The sequence below is a fragment of the Lepisosteus platostomus genome, chromosome 4 (assembly GCF_059453375.1).
Source record: "Lepisosteus platostomus isolate fLepPlt1 chromosome 4, fLepPlt1.hap1, whole genome shotgun sequence".
Classification (NCBI taxonomy): Eukaryota; Metazoa; Chordata; class Actinopteri; order Semionotiformes; family Lepisosteidae; genus Lepisosteus; species Lepisosteus platostomus.
Window position 1 is genome coordinate 12993233 of NC_142614.1, and position 17382 is coordinate 13010614.

Sequence of the window (17382 nt, forward strand, 5' to 3'; positions counted from 1 at the left end):
CAAAATGAGCCAATGAATATAAAGGGATAGTGTATTTAATACTTTGCTGTTAACTCACAAAGCTGAGGAAATGACAGTGCTAGCCCCTCATTAAGGAATGAGCCAGGGAGGCAGCTGCTAGGGTGCAGTGGGGGTGAAGAGAGGGGTGTAGAAAAGACACATTCAGAGTGGGCAACCAACCAGACCAGAAAATTAGATTTTGGGATTAGAATTTGAGCTCCTCCTGAACTTTTGTTTAATAACACCATAAGGTATTAACGTTTTTGTTTTATAAATATCATACATTCAAAAATGTGTTTTCCTAATTGGATGTTTTACAGGAACTAGTGATAAAATACCGTTAGGTTACCTGTGATATCTAAGGTTTTGACTTTTTTTGTGTTAATTTACTTACTTCAAATTACCAGCAATTAAAAAAAATATAATGAGTGTGTGTTTTGGGTACTTCATCTGAAAATAATTTACCAATGTATAATAGGAATATACTGTACCAATCGTTCAATTCTGGTTAACATTGGGCAGGACATTTGCATTTGCACTTATTTTTAACTGCTAGGGTCTGAAAATATTAGTCCTTCTTTTCTGAGATATAATATTTCGTACATTATACAATAAATCCCCATTAACAAAAACCCTACATTTTTACTGTATGCCTTTAGGTTAGCATGGCAATTTACTTCAATTAGTTTTTGATCCATTGAACACAAAAGCTTTTGGATAAATGCAATAAAGTCAAAGCTCTGCAACAACGGGACATACTTTTTAAGTTGTACTTGTCATTTGTAAGCAATATTTGAACAGGAGCTGTTTATCCAGATGGTGCTACTGACTGGGCAACAATGGATTGATGTGGAAAGTACCTTTTTGTGTCACCCTTCTGCTGAATAACCATGTGACTGCCTTCAAAGTTGGCTTTCCTGTTTGATTTTACTCTTTTATTTTCCAAATCTGACAAAATCTGCTGATGAAGTAACAGGAGCATGTTTGCATGTGGGATCCAGGGTTCTGGAGATCAGGCTGTGTTTCTGACAGGCTGCTGGGGCAAGGTTATTCCAAGTGACAGGGAGCTGGAGCTAACATTGTTTCAGAGCAGCAGTTGTTTTGCTAGAGTGCTGGAGAATCAATGCAGCAGGGATAAAGACTAATGACTGCATAACATTACCAACTAGTTTTTTCAGGTGCATCCCTTTTGGTCATCATTCAGTCAAAAATGGCAGGCTCTGACCATTAGGTGCTTTCATTAGCACCCTGCAGGCAGAAGGAGTAGGGCAGCCCACATCTGTCTTCATTAGAAAGTGGTGGCTGCAGCTTGTGAACAGATGGGTCATTATTGCCTACATTGCCCTCTGGGCCCCTACCTGGAGGACGCCTCCAATTGTCCTACATAGGACACACAGACCTCACACAGAGCACCCACAACACGTAGAATAACAGGGGCTCTCTCAGCACCCTAACCTCTGTGCAGCACTGCAGCTACCTTCCATCTTTAACAATAGGGACACACAAACACATGCCACCAATTCTAATGTGCTGCTGGAAGAGGGAGAAAAGCTTAGTAAGCTACTGTAGGAAAAATGGTAGTGGAATGAAAATGTTTTTGTAAGTAGTAAAGGCTGTTATTTCTGTAGTTTTTTTTGGTTGTGCTCTTGATGTTTATATTTTACAATACAAAAAAGAGCACATGGCCCTGTTGAAATCAAAAGTTCTCTGTCTTTTGTGGTGTAGTTTATATCTGTAACTTTTCTTTAATTGCAATTTACTTTTATGATTACTACACACTACATATCTTTCCTTTCTTTGTTAGTATGCAAGGTTTCTCAATGATATTCTGAGTTATGTATAAGCATATTATTGTCTCCTTCCAGTTATTCTCTTTGAAAGTGTTTAATCAAGTACTGGGTATCTTGGATCTACCGTATATTTGTAATTGTGGTCAAAGCTGTCTTGACCACAGAAAACAGTTACTGTAAATGCTATTACTAGCATATGTTTACTTACAACATGGATGGGCATCTCACAAAGTGGATTCCTGCAATTTTTGCAGATACTTTGCAGTTAGTGGCTGATTAAGATCTTTAAATAAACTGTATTTGCAATTATTGAGACTTATACTATATATTAAGAGTCTCCTGAATTTACAGTAACAACATAATTCAGAGTCTCCTAAAGACTCAACAGACACAAACCCCAAAAATATGTTGGACTTCTGTATTTAGTACCATGCTATTTGTTTAGGCTATTATCTATAATTCAATGGTTATATAAAATAAAATAGTGTAAAAGTACTAAATTCTTGAGATACTTAATTGGCATTTTATCTTAATTTAGAACCATTATCTTCTGGTTGAAGACCAAAGACACAAGTACACCTGACAGTGCAAATTAATCTGCATGGTAGGCTAATTTAAGTATTTTTTATAATTGTGAAAAATGCTATTTAAACTAGATTTCTTTTCCTGTGCTAGAGGTAACTGTGATAAGATACTCTGAGATTCTGTGAAAATATGTGTCACATTTTAAAAGGTTTTCATTAATTTGATTCCGTTTTGAAAGTTCTGCTGCAACTCTTGACTTCTTTATAACTTTCTTTTTTGTATAACTTTGTGGTTCCCGATCTTGTTGATATGTAGCCCTAGCTGTATCTTTAGGAGAATACATGTAAATTGGATTTCATAAAACAGAGATTTCTTTTACCTCTTCTTCCTATTCGTATTTTTCCCTTTTGTATTAGTAGTAATAACAATTAATGAATCAGCAAAGGTTAATTTTGTGCCGCAAAATAGAAGGACAAAACAGCTTTCAACAGATTTCATGTTAAGTCTTCTTCACATATGAGTTACTGTATATCACCTGCAATATTAATTATGTTGCAAAGACATATAAGCATTACCTTGTTTTTATCAGTTCTAAACTCATATGTTTGCACTGTGATTAATGATGCCTTGTGACAATAAAGAAGTGCCATGAATGACATTGCTTCCTGAGCCGAGACAGTTCAGTAACTACCCAATGACCCTGTTTGTTTCCCAGTCTCTAATTGCCCATGCATCTTCCTACATTGCGAGGTTTGTGTGCAGCTTACCACCTTAGGTCAAAGGTCGACACACAGATGCCACTATCTATAACATAATTACTCGCTTATTTGGATGTGGATGTCTAAGAGCAAGGTGACACTGTAAGATGGCTGATGGCACCTGCTCAATGTTCTGTGACCTCTGTTCTGCTGCTGGATTTGTCTCAGCCTTGAATGGAGCTTCATTTCCATAGTTCAGTCATTTATCTTTACAATCTGTACTGGTTAAGATGCCTTCAATTACAAAAAGAACCTTTCATTTCTGTGCACTTGCGCTTTTTTTGAAAAATTAAAAAATGTCCTTATGCTTGTTGTTATTATTTGTGTTTTCATTTTTGGTCTGTTCTTTTCTGGTCTAGGGTGTACCTGGTCCCGGTAAATATGAAATTAAAAGCCAGTTTGACACGTCAAGCACTTCTCACAATGGTGTTCCAGCTCAGAACCCACCATTCTTGTCCCAGGCACGGGTAAGACAAAGGCTGTCCTGAGGTGAAATCTGATCTTCTATACAGCACGTGTGTTCTTCTGTAGCCTTGTTTCAAAATAAGAATTTGTGTTACAATTACAAGAATGGGACTGGCAAAGCTTTGTATTAAAAATACAACGGTGGGTTAACGGTATACTATGGTAGCCAACCAGTATGATGTCCTACTGGAGTGATAATCTATTAATCAAATGGTGGGTGACCATTTACCACCTTGTCATGGACACCTTGGTTAAGATGAACTCCTGAACCTGAAACTCCAACTCCTGGCCAGATACCATTTTCCTTTGACATAACCAGTGCAAAATAGCAGAAATGGAGCTCAGGAGAACCAAAGGACGTGAATATCTATGTTATTGTACCTGTTCCACATTGTCAGTTCCATTAGTTTTCTTTGTAGAAGAACTATCAATAAGTAAATGGACATAGCTAAAAGACAAAACCAAACAAAAAGATCCTTTTGGTAAAACCAAGTCAATTATAAAAATTAAAACACATTCTTAAACACTCTTATACTGTAAATATAAGATATTTATTTAAGTGACCTGAATGTCTCAAGCAGAAGGGGAATTGTGGTCTTCAATGTGTAAATTCGTTTGCAGAAACCATTACGTTTCATGTTTGCAAAGGTGCTCAAACACCGAAAAGGAAAGTAATATTGCAGCAGTAACTGCAAAAAAGGTCTTCCAAAGATCCGTTGTCTTAGCTCTTGTCATTTCTCTCGAAGCGGGGCAAGCTGACTAGCTGTAATTTCAGGCAGAATTCCTGAGAAAGCCGAGTCTTCCCTTTCCTGTGACATTCTTTTATCTTGCCCTCTCACTTTATTATACAATGGTGTAATATTCCTTCTCACCGTCAAAGGTCCTACAATAAAAATGGACCTATTAGCAGAATGGTTTTTATGGTCCCTCACAGTGCACAATCAAAATGTCAGTCTTATTTTCTCTCTTACACTACAATGTTCAACATCCATAGATCATATTCACATAACCAGGAGATCCAGTTCCTGGGTGGGTCCAAGTGCCTCTTGGACCAAAGCACAGTCCTGGTTAGACCAAATAGATTGTCCATTAATGTTGTTAAAATTAAGACACTGAATGACTAGGTTTCTGATCAGTACTGGGATCAAATTGTTTGGGGTCTTAATTCACATGCTGGCAAAACCTAACAGGAATGATCTGTGAAAGGTGTCTGGGGAGTGAAAGGTCATCTGAAGGATTTACACACCAGAGCTTGCTGTCTTGAGCTTGAGAGATTCCAAACCATTCTCATCACCTTTCAGCTCTACTTCAATATTTTTCATATAAAATCAATTAGATTGGATTATGCACATTATTGCATAATAGTGAATGACAGCTCAGCTGGAATGGAACACAAGAACTGCCTGAGTTTACCTGATATTTCAGGAATAATAATAAATATATCTGAGAGACTTGGAGATCTGACATTTCAGACTGCCACACGGAGCAGGAAAGGCAGGAAAGGCAGGTTGCCACACTGAACTCACAATAAGAAAAACTGTCTCGAAAAGAGTAATAGAACACTATATGCACAAAACGTAATTCAGTGACTACTAATTATATATGTGCATTTTGTACTGTTTTAAAAGTCAAAAGATTTTAATCTCTTGCTGACAAAAAAATCTGTGTGTCATATAAGAGTTCTAAGTGCTCTGCCAATAAGATAGCAGTGTGCAAGTTTGGAGACTGGAAGAAAATCTCAGCGTATTATTACCACAGCATGGGATACTGCAGGTGGTACTGGATTTTGACACCGACTGTGGCTGTATGACATAAAACTGAATGTGCTCACAAGGAGTTTATTATTCTTCTCATAACTGCATGGATTTTCTCTAGCTAAGTCTTCCTTCCTGGGCTAGCAGGGGCAGGTGTTGAGGAGAGCTCTAGCTAAGGCATTTTTCAACATATTGCTCAAGCACATTGCTCACCTTATGCATCAGGTGAAGTGCACTTTTATGAGCCACTGTGGTGTCTGCATATTTCAATGGAGAAATACAGTGAACCTCTGCACGAAGATCATTGTCCATCAGCTCAACTGTGAGGAAGCAACCCTAAGTCTCTTTAACTGTAACCACAAGCTGTTTAGAGCAGTGATCTACTGTATGAGCTTCCCTACAATGCTTTGGAATGAAGAGCACTGTATAAAGGCAGGTTTTATCATACAGGATTTTATTTTGTAGTGTATTTATCAGTAGAACATAGAAAACTTTTTGAAATTACTTCCTCTAACTCTGGAAAAAAAGCTTTTTTCTAATGATTTTCCTACTGCAGATTATTTATCAATCTGAGTTGCGTTACTAACAATCAAAGAAATGATTACTTGATAGGAAATATGAATTGAAATAGTCAAGGCACGATGCCATTCAGCATAGACCACTGTGAAATACTGTAAAAGCTAAGTAATGTAGGATAGATTTTTAATGTGCAATATATAATGAATTTTCTTTTCTTTTGATGCGTTATGAAAATGGATTTGTGAAACTATTCCCTCTAGGTTTTACACAAAATGAAAATCCTGCCAAGAATTGTTTTAACCTTGAATATCTTTAACATGAGCCCAAAGCTGTGTCTCACAGAGTACCAATGATTTATTTAAAAAAAATGGCTGTCCGTATTCTAAAATGGCATTTTGCTCAAAGTTTCCTTGGTCCCAATGGTAAAATTAGGACAGAATTGCTTTGCCTGATACAATTTACAGGAAGTATTTCATGATTCAAGGAGAAACCGTGTTGTCTTGGGTATACAGCAAGTTTATCTATTTCAGAAACACCTTGGCCATTTGCCTAAATAATTCATTTTTCTCTGTATTGTTCAGCTAGCGTCAATAAAATATAAAGTGAGTTTAGTTCAAAACCATTTCAGATAAATATCACAATGCAACATATTCTGTGAAAGGAATTCCTTGTGTCTATGCATATTCCATTATTGTGTTTATTAAATGTCCTGTGTAAATAATTTTATAGTGCCATAATTGTAATTTATGGGCATGTGTACCTAAGAACAAATGGCAAAGGTTTGTTTCTTTTTAGTAGAGGATTCTGCATATGGCAAAGGTTTGTTTCTTTTTAGTAGAGGATTCTGCATATGTTTTTATTCTAAAATAAATTGTCACAACAGAAAGAATATAGGCTTGTGCTGACAGCTGCATGCTGAGATGTGTTGTATATTGTAGTACAATCACCAGGAACAATCACCAGGGCATAAAAAAGTTACTGAACTGTAATCTGATCTACAATAATGCTCTTACATGCACTGATGTATAGTGTTCTGCTTTGTACTTGGATTTTTACAGTTTTTTGCTGGCACTCTAGGCCTTGTGAGGACAGACATGAGATGTCACATGTGTGTTAGTATTAAGGTTGGGGCTGCTGCTGGAATAATTTACTGTGCTCAAATTTACACTGGAACCTAGTGGTGCTGAAAATGACCCTTTAAGATGTAGTAGGCTAATACACAATGGAAACAAAAACTGCAAGGTCACACAATATCTGAACTGAGTGAAAGAAAGCACTGTTGCATTTGTGAAGAATCTTGGTCCATATTTATTACCTATTCTGTCAATAGCAGGTATAAAATCAGCTTACTTATTGAGAAATGCATCAGGTGATTATTACCGTTCTTTCAATCATCTGTGTTCATCACATAGGGTTCTGAAAGCAGTTCCAGCAGGTCTGCAGTTCAGTTGTAAACCAAAACTGTGCTCTTCATGTGCTTCACCAGCGATTTGCTCCCGTCAAGTCGGAGACTCCAGCTCCTGGTGCTTACGATGACCCACGTACAGCCTTGGAGAGGTTAAGGAAGATCACAGGGATGAAGAAGAGCCCCTTTGGCGTCACTGCTGTGCGCTTCACTCCGGTCTCCAGGAAGACGATCACGCCAGGTCAGCAGTGAGCACCGGTGCTGTCAAGCCTCCATGATGCTCATAGTGCAAACATGCCTACAGTACCTGTGCTGCCTCAGATTGTCACGCACACGATTAGCACTTAATATATTTAAGGAAAGCTCTGCTGACAACATTGAATAAAACCAAAAAATGGATTGTGACAGGTTTATCTTGGAAAATAAGATTTAGGTGAAATGTAGCAATACATTTACTGTTCGTAACGATACGAACATAACTACTACAAGGCATTCAAATCAATTATAGATCGATTTTGGTTTGTAGGCATTTTCCTTTTCCTCTAAAATTAAAAACATCTTTCAATATTTTGTGAATTTGAATAGGTAATGTTTCCCAATATAACAAAGTATGCATTTTGCCTTTTGATAAGGAACATACTTGTGTAATCAACGACAGTTACTTCAGAGATATAGTTTAATCTTCACTTACAGTACACTACATTATTTGCCTGTTCCATGCCTCAGCACTGTGATTGATCTTTTCTGGTAAAGGCCATTCACACTATAACATTTCAATTTGGTTTTAACTTTTGGAATTTGATTCTTCTCTGCAGAGTATATAGTGAGACTATAGTTTCAGATTATGACAACAATAACTTTGTCACTAACCTCTGTGGATCTTTCAAGAACAAACACATCAGACTTAACACATCTCTATTTAGAGGTATTTAAATACATAATCATAACAGTGAAGACATATCAGAAATATAGTGACTGTGTTGGAAATTAACTGTGGCAAAACAGTCTAAAGGACACAGCCCATTTTGTCTTTCATTTCTCTTATTAGGCCCAGGAGCTTACAATTTGTTTAACTATGGTGTTGCACAAGAAAGCCTTAAAAAGGCATACCTGGAAAGCACAAGAAAAGGAGGATTTGGGTCAACAGCATGCCGAACCCCTGCTTTTGTAACTAAACATGAAGCCATGCTTCCAGGGCCAGCTGAGTACCAGGTAAAGATAGGGCTATCTTAAATTTACCTTACGTACAGTGTTGCAGTACTCTTTACTGTATTCTAAAAGTTAAACTAATACGCTCTGATAACCAGTAGATATCTCAGAACCATATCAAATCAATCTTTTTTTATTGTGGTTAGACTGAGAATGTTTTTCTTTAATTGTCAGTTTATGAAAAAGTAGCTGTGCTGTCAAATTATTTGAAACATGCAGTAGCTAGAGGCAGACAAGAAAAAGGCCATTCAGAAAACTCACAGTTACAAATATGTTTACCAGTGTCTCTTTTCTTGTCTTTTACTGGAGCTATTTGGTATGCTTTTAATTTCACCTAGATAACTGGAAACTTTCCCATGTTTGCCCAGACCTGAAAGCATATTTCAAAAGGAAGATCTACATCCAAGAATCAGATGCTTTGCAAATGTTTATTGGGTTTTTAAGTCTTATAGGTTTTGGCTTAACCAGTTTGGTTAATAGGTAGCCTCCAGTGCCTTAGGACAAAAAGGTTCAACCCTCAAAAAGAACAAGTGAACCCCCAAATCACTAATTCAGAAACAGAGACAAAAGAAAAGTAAAGACACTATGGAGATGTGGACACTGTGATAAAAGAAAAGGCAGTCACTAGAAGCTGTAAGACGCCTGATAACTAAACCAGAGGTAGGACACTAGGTTGAGGAGATAACATAAAATTAAAAAATGAATTTATGAAATTGCTTATCACCAGTTTAATCATCATTTGTTGAAAAAATGGGATCTGATATCATACCGAAATTATTATTTCCTCAGATATAAAGTCTTGATAGAAAACAGTTGATCAAATGTTATGAACAAGACAGTGAAAAATGTTATGTACAAAGACTTGCTTGTATAACCATTAGTGAAAGTTAGTGCAGGTGTGGAAAAAAAGGTTACAAAACAGGCATTCATTATTGAACTGTTATAGAGCTGGATTTACTCATACCTAGTATATTTGAATTCACCAGTCTACTGTAATTACAGTTATCATTGTTTTCTTTAGTTTACTTTCATTTGGCTCATGCCCCCTCAGTCAAATGGCTTACAGTTAAATTCCACTGGGTATTGTGAAAATCGATATAGTATGGATTTTGTGTAGTAAAACCTGGCAATCATTGTGGTTCAACTGCTGGTTTTATAACAGTGTACAGCAGTGGTTTCCAATCCTGGTCCTGGTGACCCACACATCTCCTGATATTCATTCCATCCCATCTTTCAGTAGATAAGGTGGTTGAGATTAGATAGAATTCTTAATTGATCTAAGAAGTTGCTTCATTGGCATATTTGTGACTTCTAGTCACAAGTTTTTATTTCATTTTTTAAAAATTGTATTTAACCGTTTAATAATGGTTACAAGAACTAGCAGGTGTGTGGGTTGCCCTGACCAGGATTGGAACCCACTGGTGTACAGGTTATTCTGATTACTGGTCTTTTTCAGGTGTCCCCAGAGATAAGATTTAGATCATGTGATCTGTGGTTTCATGGAACATGAATTCAGACCAATTGAGACAAGTTTCCAAAGCAGTGCTGTGTCACTGCCATTTGAGCCATCCTGTCTTGGACTTATTCTCTGTGAATCTGTCTTCACACAGTGACATTTGAATTCCTTTCCAGATAAGATATTTTTCCTTTACAATAAGTAACCTTTAATTCATATGATATGACACCAGTGTCTGCCTCTTGTACAGAAGTGCTGCTGTTGTGTTCTCTCAGTGTCTCCTAGAGCCCTGGATATCTGGGATGGTCTCTGGCTCCATTACCCTCAGTAGGATAAGCAGCTTATTAAAAATATTGGTGGATCATGCCATCTTTGTTTTGGATACCACAATGATCTATTGGTTTTTTCAGCTTCTTGAAACACAATTGTGGTCCTAGATTCATATACAGCACAAGGTTTTTTAGGTGGGTAGCTGCGTCAGCATGCAAACAGGTAACGGGTTTATTCCATGCTGAAAAGAGAGAAAGGAAACACAACGTTTCGGCTGCGGAGCCTTCTTCGCGTGTAAGCACCTTTATACCTGAAGAAGGCTCCGCAGCCAAAATGTTGTGCTTCCTTTCTTCTCTTTTGAGCATGGAATAAACCTATAAAGTTTTTAATGCTAATAATGGTCAGATGAGCAGAAATAATACCTTTTGTAGACAGGGCTGTAAACTCACACACAGGCCTAAAATGGAAAATGGAAAATAAAAGCATATTAAGTTACACAACCAGTGTACAATAAAAAAACTGTTGATATAATACAAAACTTAAGTGATAAATGAATTGCCCTACAGCTTCACTTTTTTTCCTGTATTGTTCATGGTGTACACTACACACCTGAAAAACTATTAACAGGATCAACATGTGCAGTGATACTGTCTGTTTAGATTCTGGTCTTTAAACCAATATGTAAAAATGTCATGCTTGTTGGCTGGCAGGTGAAGAGCACAGTGGAGGAGAGATACAAGAAACATCACTCGGCTGTATTCAGGTCAGCAACTGAAAGGCTGCAAACTCCCCTAATAGCAAAGGTAAGGCAAGGCATTTTACTGGGGTACAGCTGGTACTTTACTTTCAGTTAATTTACTTTCTTTCTTCCCACAGCTCTGGTTGTCACAGTGTTAGACTGGTGATAAACTTAGATACACACAAAGAAACCAACAGGGATATGTATTGTGCTATCTTTGAAGTGTACATAAAAATAGACAAAATCTCAATATGAAAAGCTTAGGTGAGATATACATAATGAAATCTGCCTACATACAGCACAGTGTAAATTGTCATATTTCAGCCCTATAACCAAAATGTATGAATGCACATTTTGAACATTACAATTATTACTGTATATACTTGCATAAACTGCTAATATGTAGATATTTTACATGTCTAAGTGCTGTAAAGCATGGGGAACCGAATTGATAATTTTCTAAAGCAAAGTCTTACATCACATTCCTTCAGGGTTCAATGGCCTTGCGAGTACATACAAAAAAATCTTAAAAAAACATTTGTGCTGCTTTCTTGAAACTGGCTTCACGGAGCAGCACATTTATTTCCCACCTAGTCTTTCGTCTTTCGCCTTTGTTCTGCTTGACATCAGGCATTGGGAATGTCCCACGAGTGCCTGCTGCTGCTTCTACCCAGGTGGGGAGATGGCCTGCTGTGCGTTTGGCCCGTCATGTCGCAGCGAGGCAGGAGCCGGCGTCCCTCTGCCAAAACACTGTGGTTTAATAATAGAAAGGCGTCTTTGCCATATCGATCCATGCTCACAGGGGATGAAAACGTCTCCTTTAGTGGGCCTTCATGAACTGTAAACTGATAGTATGATAGGAGCTATTCTTTCTGGCATGTGGTCTAGTAATAAAGTCAAGAGAACAAAAGAGACATTTATACGACATATTGGAAAGTCTCTGGCTTGTAGAGGATTCAGTAGGCTTTTGGAGTAATATACTGTAGTTCAGTCTTTCAGTTGTGTTAAGTAACTCAGTAGCTCTCTGTTTTTTTCCCTTGTAAAAATGCATATACAGTACTTTTCATATCCCTATATAAATGCAACAATATTTGCAATGTACAATGTTTTTTTTATTTCCTTGATTAAAATTAAGCTAAAAGAAATGATTTCATTGTAGAAACAAGGTTTATCCACAAACTCTGTGAGCCTTGAAAAGACTGTGGGCACATGTCTCCAAAGATCAAATTCAGTTGGCCATGAGAGAACATCAACAACGCAGCCTGCTGTGTTGTGATTATTAAGAGAGTCTCAGTGAACACCACAGGGAGTGGGAATCAAACCAGCCATTTCTACACCCAACAATCCCTTCTCACCTAAAGAATGTTTTTATATTTGCTTATGCTTATTTTTGAATATGATGACCTTCTTGAAATGTATCAGTGGCAATTCACATTGTGGAAAATCAATTCAAGGTGTAAACTGCTCATAAGTGAAGACTGTAGAAGATTTAGCAGAGACGTTTGGTTGGGTGTTAGCAAAAAAAAAATGATTGTAATAGACCCACATCACTAAATCCTCCCTGTGCAAGAGTCTTCACTGTCAATGTATAGAGGCAGTTTCCACTGATTCGTGAGCTATTTCATTTTCATTTCTTTGTGTAATAAAATGGTTTTAATAGCGTGCTATAAATAGTGCTGCAGAGCTAGCAGCATATGCCTTTGGTTTCCAGCTGCTTTAGGCTGAATGTGTCTTGCTGTTAACACAGACAATTTATTTTCTAGAACTTATGTTCCCATATTGATAAATCTCAGACTACCATAAAAGTAGACAAGTAATTAATTTTTTTCTCAGCAAGTTGCTTTTCATATTAATTGCCTTTAACTAGCATTAAAATACAGTGTTTTTTCTGGAATATTTTCTGGAAGCCTTGCATTTCATTTTTAAACCATATTAGCAATTCCTGCTGTCTGTTAAAATAGGGGAAATTACATAGTCTTGTATTTAACAATTAAGAAACATTACTTGCTGTTGGAAGAGTGAGAGGAGTCCACACACATACAGTAGGCAGCTAGCCCTTTAGGAGTTCAAGGAATATCAAAAGATGTGACATACGGGACAAATTGTCCTGTATCTATCTGCTTATGATTGTCCAATATTTATCAAGGAAGTGAAATAGAGAGAGGGTGTGAGGCTTTTCTGGTTATTGACTTAGTTTGGCGATCCACAGTGTACTCTCAAACGGAGTAACAATCTGGCATACCTAGCTGTGTCTGTGTGTCCTGAGAACACGATAAGGTCAGTTTTGACTGGAGGCTCCATCAGTCTAGTGGCAGGTCTGTGCACTTGTAAAACTGATTGGCAGAACAGACTCCTGAGACAACGAGGCAGCAACTTTTTTCTTTTTGTTGTGCCCGCCTGCACTCATGCCTTTGAGAGAATGTGTAAGAGTTAAGGAAAGTTAGTGATGCGCTCAGCTGATTGATAAAAATAGTAAGGCTAATGGCAGGTACTGAATTAGTGTCACAGAACATTACAGAGAGATTGATTTAAAACTTCATACCTGTATTATATTGGTGAAAGAAAAAGTTTTTGGAGTAGTGGTTCTCAATCTTTGACACATTATACCCCTCTTTCAGATAACTCAAAATCACAACCCCCCCCCCTTGGTGTATGGGCAAATATTTTTTTAAAATAATACTTTCAATTGCTATTTGTGAACTTTAAAATTTAAGTAAATTTTTTACTTAAAAATAGTGAAACAGCTTGAAGGTAGAATCATCCAAATACACATTTTAACCTCAGCCTAATTTAAGAGCTTGCATCAGGCATTATCAGGCAGTGTGAGTTCTGATGCTGCATATTTGCCAGACATTTGGAAATATTTGGCTCTGTGGATGAACGAGCACAAGTAAGTCACTTTTAACATCAAGTCTGTTGCTTATTTGTGATCATTGAAAGTGCAGAAAATCCACCTTCACACGGGTGGAGAAAAATGGGACGAGGATGTGCACACCTTGCTCGCCAGGTTCTTGTTAGTCAGGAAAGTATTTCAACCAAAACGTTTCCAAAGTTAAAAGGTGGAAGATGTCTTGGTCAATTGTGTCCAATTCCATTCATGTTTTCTTCCGTCATCATATCAAATCAATGAGGAAAAATGCTGCATATTGTGTTAAGTTAAATGATAGTAAGTTTGCTTGTTAATAGGAAATACTTAGTGTAAGTCAGTGACTAACACACTGAATATTGAGAGAAGCCCAATTAGAAGGCAGGTCTTATGTTTCGGCTTATAAATTGCTGTAAAAACATTGCCTTATAATTTGGTAGCTATTTTGAATTAGCTGTGAATTAGTTATGGATTCTAGGAGGTTGAATTCTAGATAGGTTGTGGGGAGTCCTATAAGAAAGGAGCTGCATGAGTCCAGACATGAGATGACTAGTGCCTGGATGAGAAGCTGAATTAGGTGGGTGGTTAGGAAAGGACAGACCACCTGGATAAAAGAGAAATCTGAAGGAGCAAATCACAGATTGCATGCATTGTGCTGTACAGAAGATGAGGTAAGCAAGGCATTTAGCATATAGACCCCAGTTCAATGGTCTCTTACTTCGTTTAAAAAAAGCACAGCTAACCCATATCTGTGTGAATCTGTGAAGCTGATACTTAATAGATCTAATTGTTGAAATACAGGCACAGGCCATAATTATGCTATACTGAATGCCCCTCTTATAAGCTTTTTTAGTTTTGTATGTCACCCAGTGTCTTAAATTTCAGAAAGATTGCACTGAAACAAAATTGATAAAAAAAGATTAATTATGAATCACAGAGCTTTGGCACAGACTGTAATCAAAATTGCAGCCTTTACTCTAGACACCAATTACAGAGAATATTTACATGGTATAGGATACCATTAGGTAGAACCAAAAATCAACTCCAGGTATCCAAAATCTGGTTTGTACAATAATTTGCAATGGACCCAAAGTTTTTATTTAATCTGGTACTTTGTACAGCATTATAGATCTTTTCTAAACTTTTTAAGCTGCAAAGAGTTAAGGAAGGTCAAGTAAAGTGAATAATTCAATTTAAAGGTTCAGTGGGTCTGAGTAATTGAGAGATCAGTTTGGCAGGAAAACCGCAAGGCAGGAGGATGCTGCAGGGCCAGTGGTGAAGACCCCTGTGCCAGGGCAGAACCACACTCTTACTGAAAGGGATTCACTCACAGGACAAAAGCCACACTCAGCAGAAAAATTCGAATTAAATCAGTCAGTGTCTGAGCAGCATATTGCCTCTCCTAGAGACAGAGAGCATTGAGGTGTATCCCTGCTTTCACTCTGAGGCTACAGCAGCTGTGGATCATACTTGTCGACTCTGGCCAGGTCTCTGACATTCTTATGTGGTGTCTGAGAAGCAAATACTACACAGGAAACAGAAGAAATGAATTTTAATTCCAATTATGATTCTAATTCTTAGATCATACTAACTAGCAAGAAACAAACTTTTCCAACAATTAATAGGAATTTCCAGTGCTTGCCAAGATAGTTAACACACAGTGCTATGATGAGGCCAAAAAACAAAAACAAAGAAGACTGAAGGTGATGTTGCATTTTTTCATTGATCATTTGGTTGATGATGCTCAATTATTTCCACACTGGACAAGCTTGAAGGTGTGCACTTTCTTTAAATATCACTGGTGTGTCCAGAATCCACTGAACCACATGCTTACTCTCTGATTTTGCCTTTTAGTACATTTTCTTCTGCCAGAGCCTACATGTAGCAGCTGTAATATGGCCTCAGTTAATTGTAAACAAATAGTTCAGAAAATATAGTTTAATCTTTGGGGAAGAATAATATGTTTTGCAGATAATCATTATTTATGGCATGCAGAAGGGTTGAGAAAAGTACTTTTTAAACTATCCCAGGGTAATGACTTGACCTGAATCATTCACATCAGATTCTGAGCCTCAGGCTCTGGCACAAATGAGCTTCTTCCCTGTCTGCCACTGCACAAGAGCATGCAGACGTCAAAGAAAAGTTCTTGCACTTTTTTCTTTTAAATATTACCAAGCATCCAATTCAAAGAAAGGCAACATCAATTTTGTATATAAAGTGCAAAAGCTTTGAAAACTGAAGACCACAAATCAAGTTGATATGAGAGTGAAGTCAGATACCTACATACACTGGAATCAACTAATTGATAAGCACAATGAGGTACACAGTTGTTTGCCTATTTATATAAAAGGCATAGTAGCATGGTAAAAACAGAGGACATTGTATTTTTGCTACAAATCTTCACTGTCTCATTTACCAGGGAGAGAAATGTCCAAAGTTGTAACTTGATTTTCCAAAAAGAATGAGGGAAGACTTTTTCAATTTCATGTACTGTACATACTGTACCTGAAATGTATTAGTATACTTCAAGCATGTAGCATTATGAAACAATGCTGTATTTCAATGCTGTTGGGAACTCTGTGTGGCTCCAGGATGTATGTGTCTCTTAAACTAGAAGACTTTCTTTTCCTTTTCTTTATCAGGATATATCTAAATTACTTTATACGAGTATGTCTTCATTACTTGGAAATATGGTATGTGGAAGCATAGAGCAGGGAAGAATTACTGAAGATACAGTACTGTAAGACACTGTGCTACACAGAGTAAATAAACACTGAGTCATCTAGATTTGGAATGATAAGTTGTATTACAAAACAATTAATCCAAGTCATTTCTATGGTAAAATTCCTCTTTAAGATTACAGAAAATAGTTATAACGAGCATCGTAGCTTAAGATCCCACTATGAGCACGTTTTCAATACATTTTCCTTTGTAAAATATAATGTGATCAGACAGCATTTTCATTGAGATATTTGTGCTTCTCATATAGCAAATCTCATCCTCCACCCCCTTCCCAAAATATCCCTACAGAGATGTCCCTTTAGTAATCAGTGTATGAAAGCCGTTTAATAATTCCACACTGAGCATCCCTTCAACAGACTTAATGAAAACCAGCATGATGTAGTGCAAGTTAGCATTGCATTTGACTCCTTTTCTTCATGTCCCATGGTGAGAAATATTAAAAAAAAGTGTGGAATAGCCTCATATTTACAATTTTTGGCCTTTCAAAATAAAGATTTTCTGTATTACTGGGTAGTGTCTGGGAACTTTGAAGTCTGTAATAACGGATAATTTTGCTATGTGACTAGCTGCTTTAGGCTGCCTGTGTCTGTGCAGAGATTGTGTGCTGGGCTCTTTGTGTAGCTGATAATGACTTGAACGGCAGCACACCGTGAAGGCACATGTGCCTGAGGAAGACCCTTTAGAGATGTTTAAATCAACAGGTCATTTCATGGAGAGATGTAGAGCTGTACAGAGTTGGTTTTTTTATATAATTTCTTGTTTTCCCTGAAATTATATTCAGTTGTGTTAAATATGTTAAACATGTATAACTGCAATTTTGAGAGTAGTGTTGATTTACTTGTGCTTTTTTGATTTGCATGGATTTTATCCATTAATTTATTAAA

The 17382-nt window shown here is 37.2% G+C and overlaps 1 protein-coding gene across 3 annotated transcripts in view; it reads left to right on the forward strand.

Moving 5' to 3' along the window:
• The window catches only part of stpg2 (sperm-tail PG-rich repeat containing 2), a 75599-nt gene that overhangs the window by 20663 nt on the left and 37554 nt on the right, over positions 1–17382 (forward strand). For 2 of the 3 annotated variants that reach the window (XM_088628599.1, XM_088628597.1), the window contains 4 exons: positions 3433–3540; positions 7298–7457; positions 8265–8428; positions 10862–10954. In XM_088628599.1, the coding sequence (XP_088484725.1) occupies positions 3433–3540; positions 7298–7457; positions 8265–8428; positions 10862–10954 (525 nt within the window). The remainder of the gene's footprint in view (positions 1–3432; positions 3541–7297; positions 7458–8264; positions 8429–10861; positions 10955–17382) is intronic. The other variant, XM_088628598.1, reaches the window with a different exon arrangement.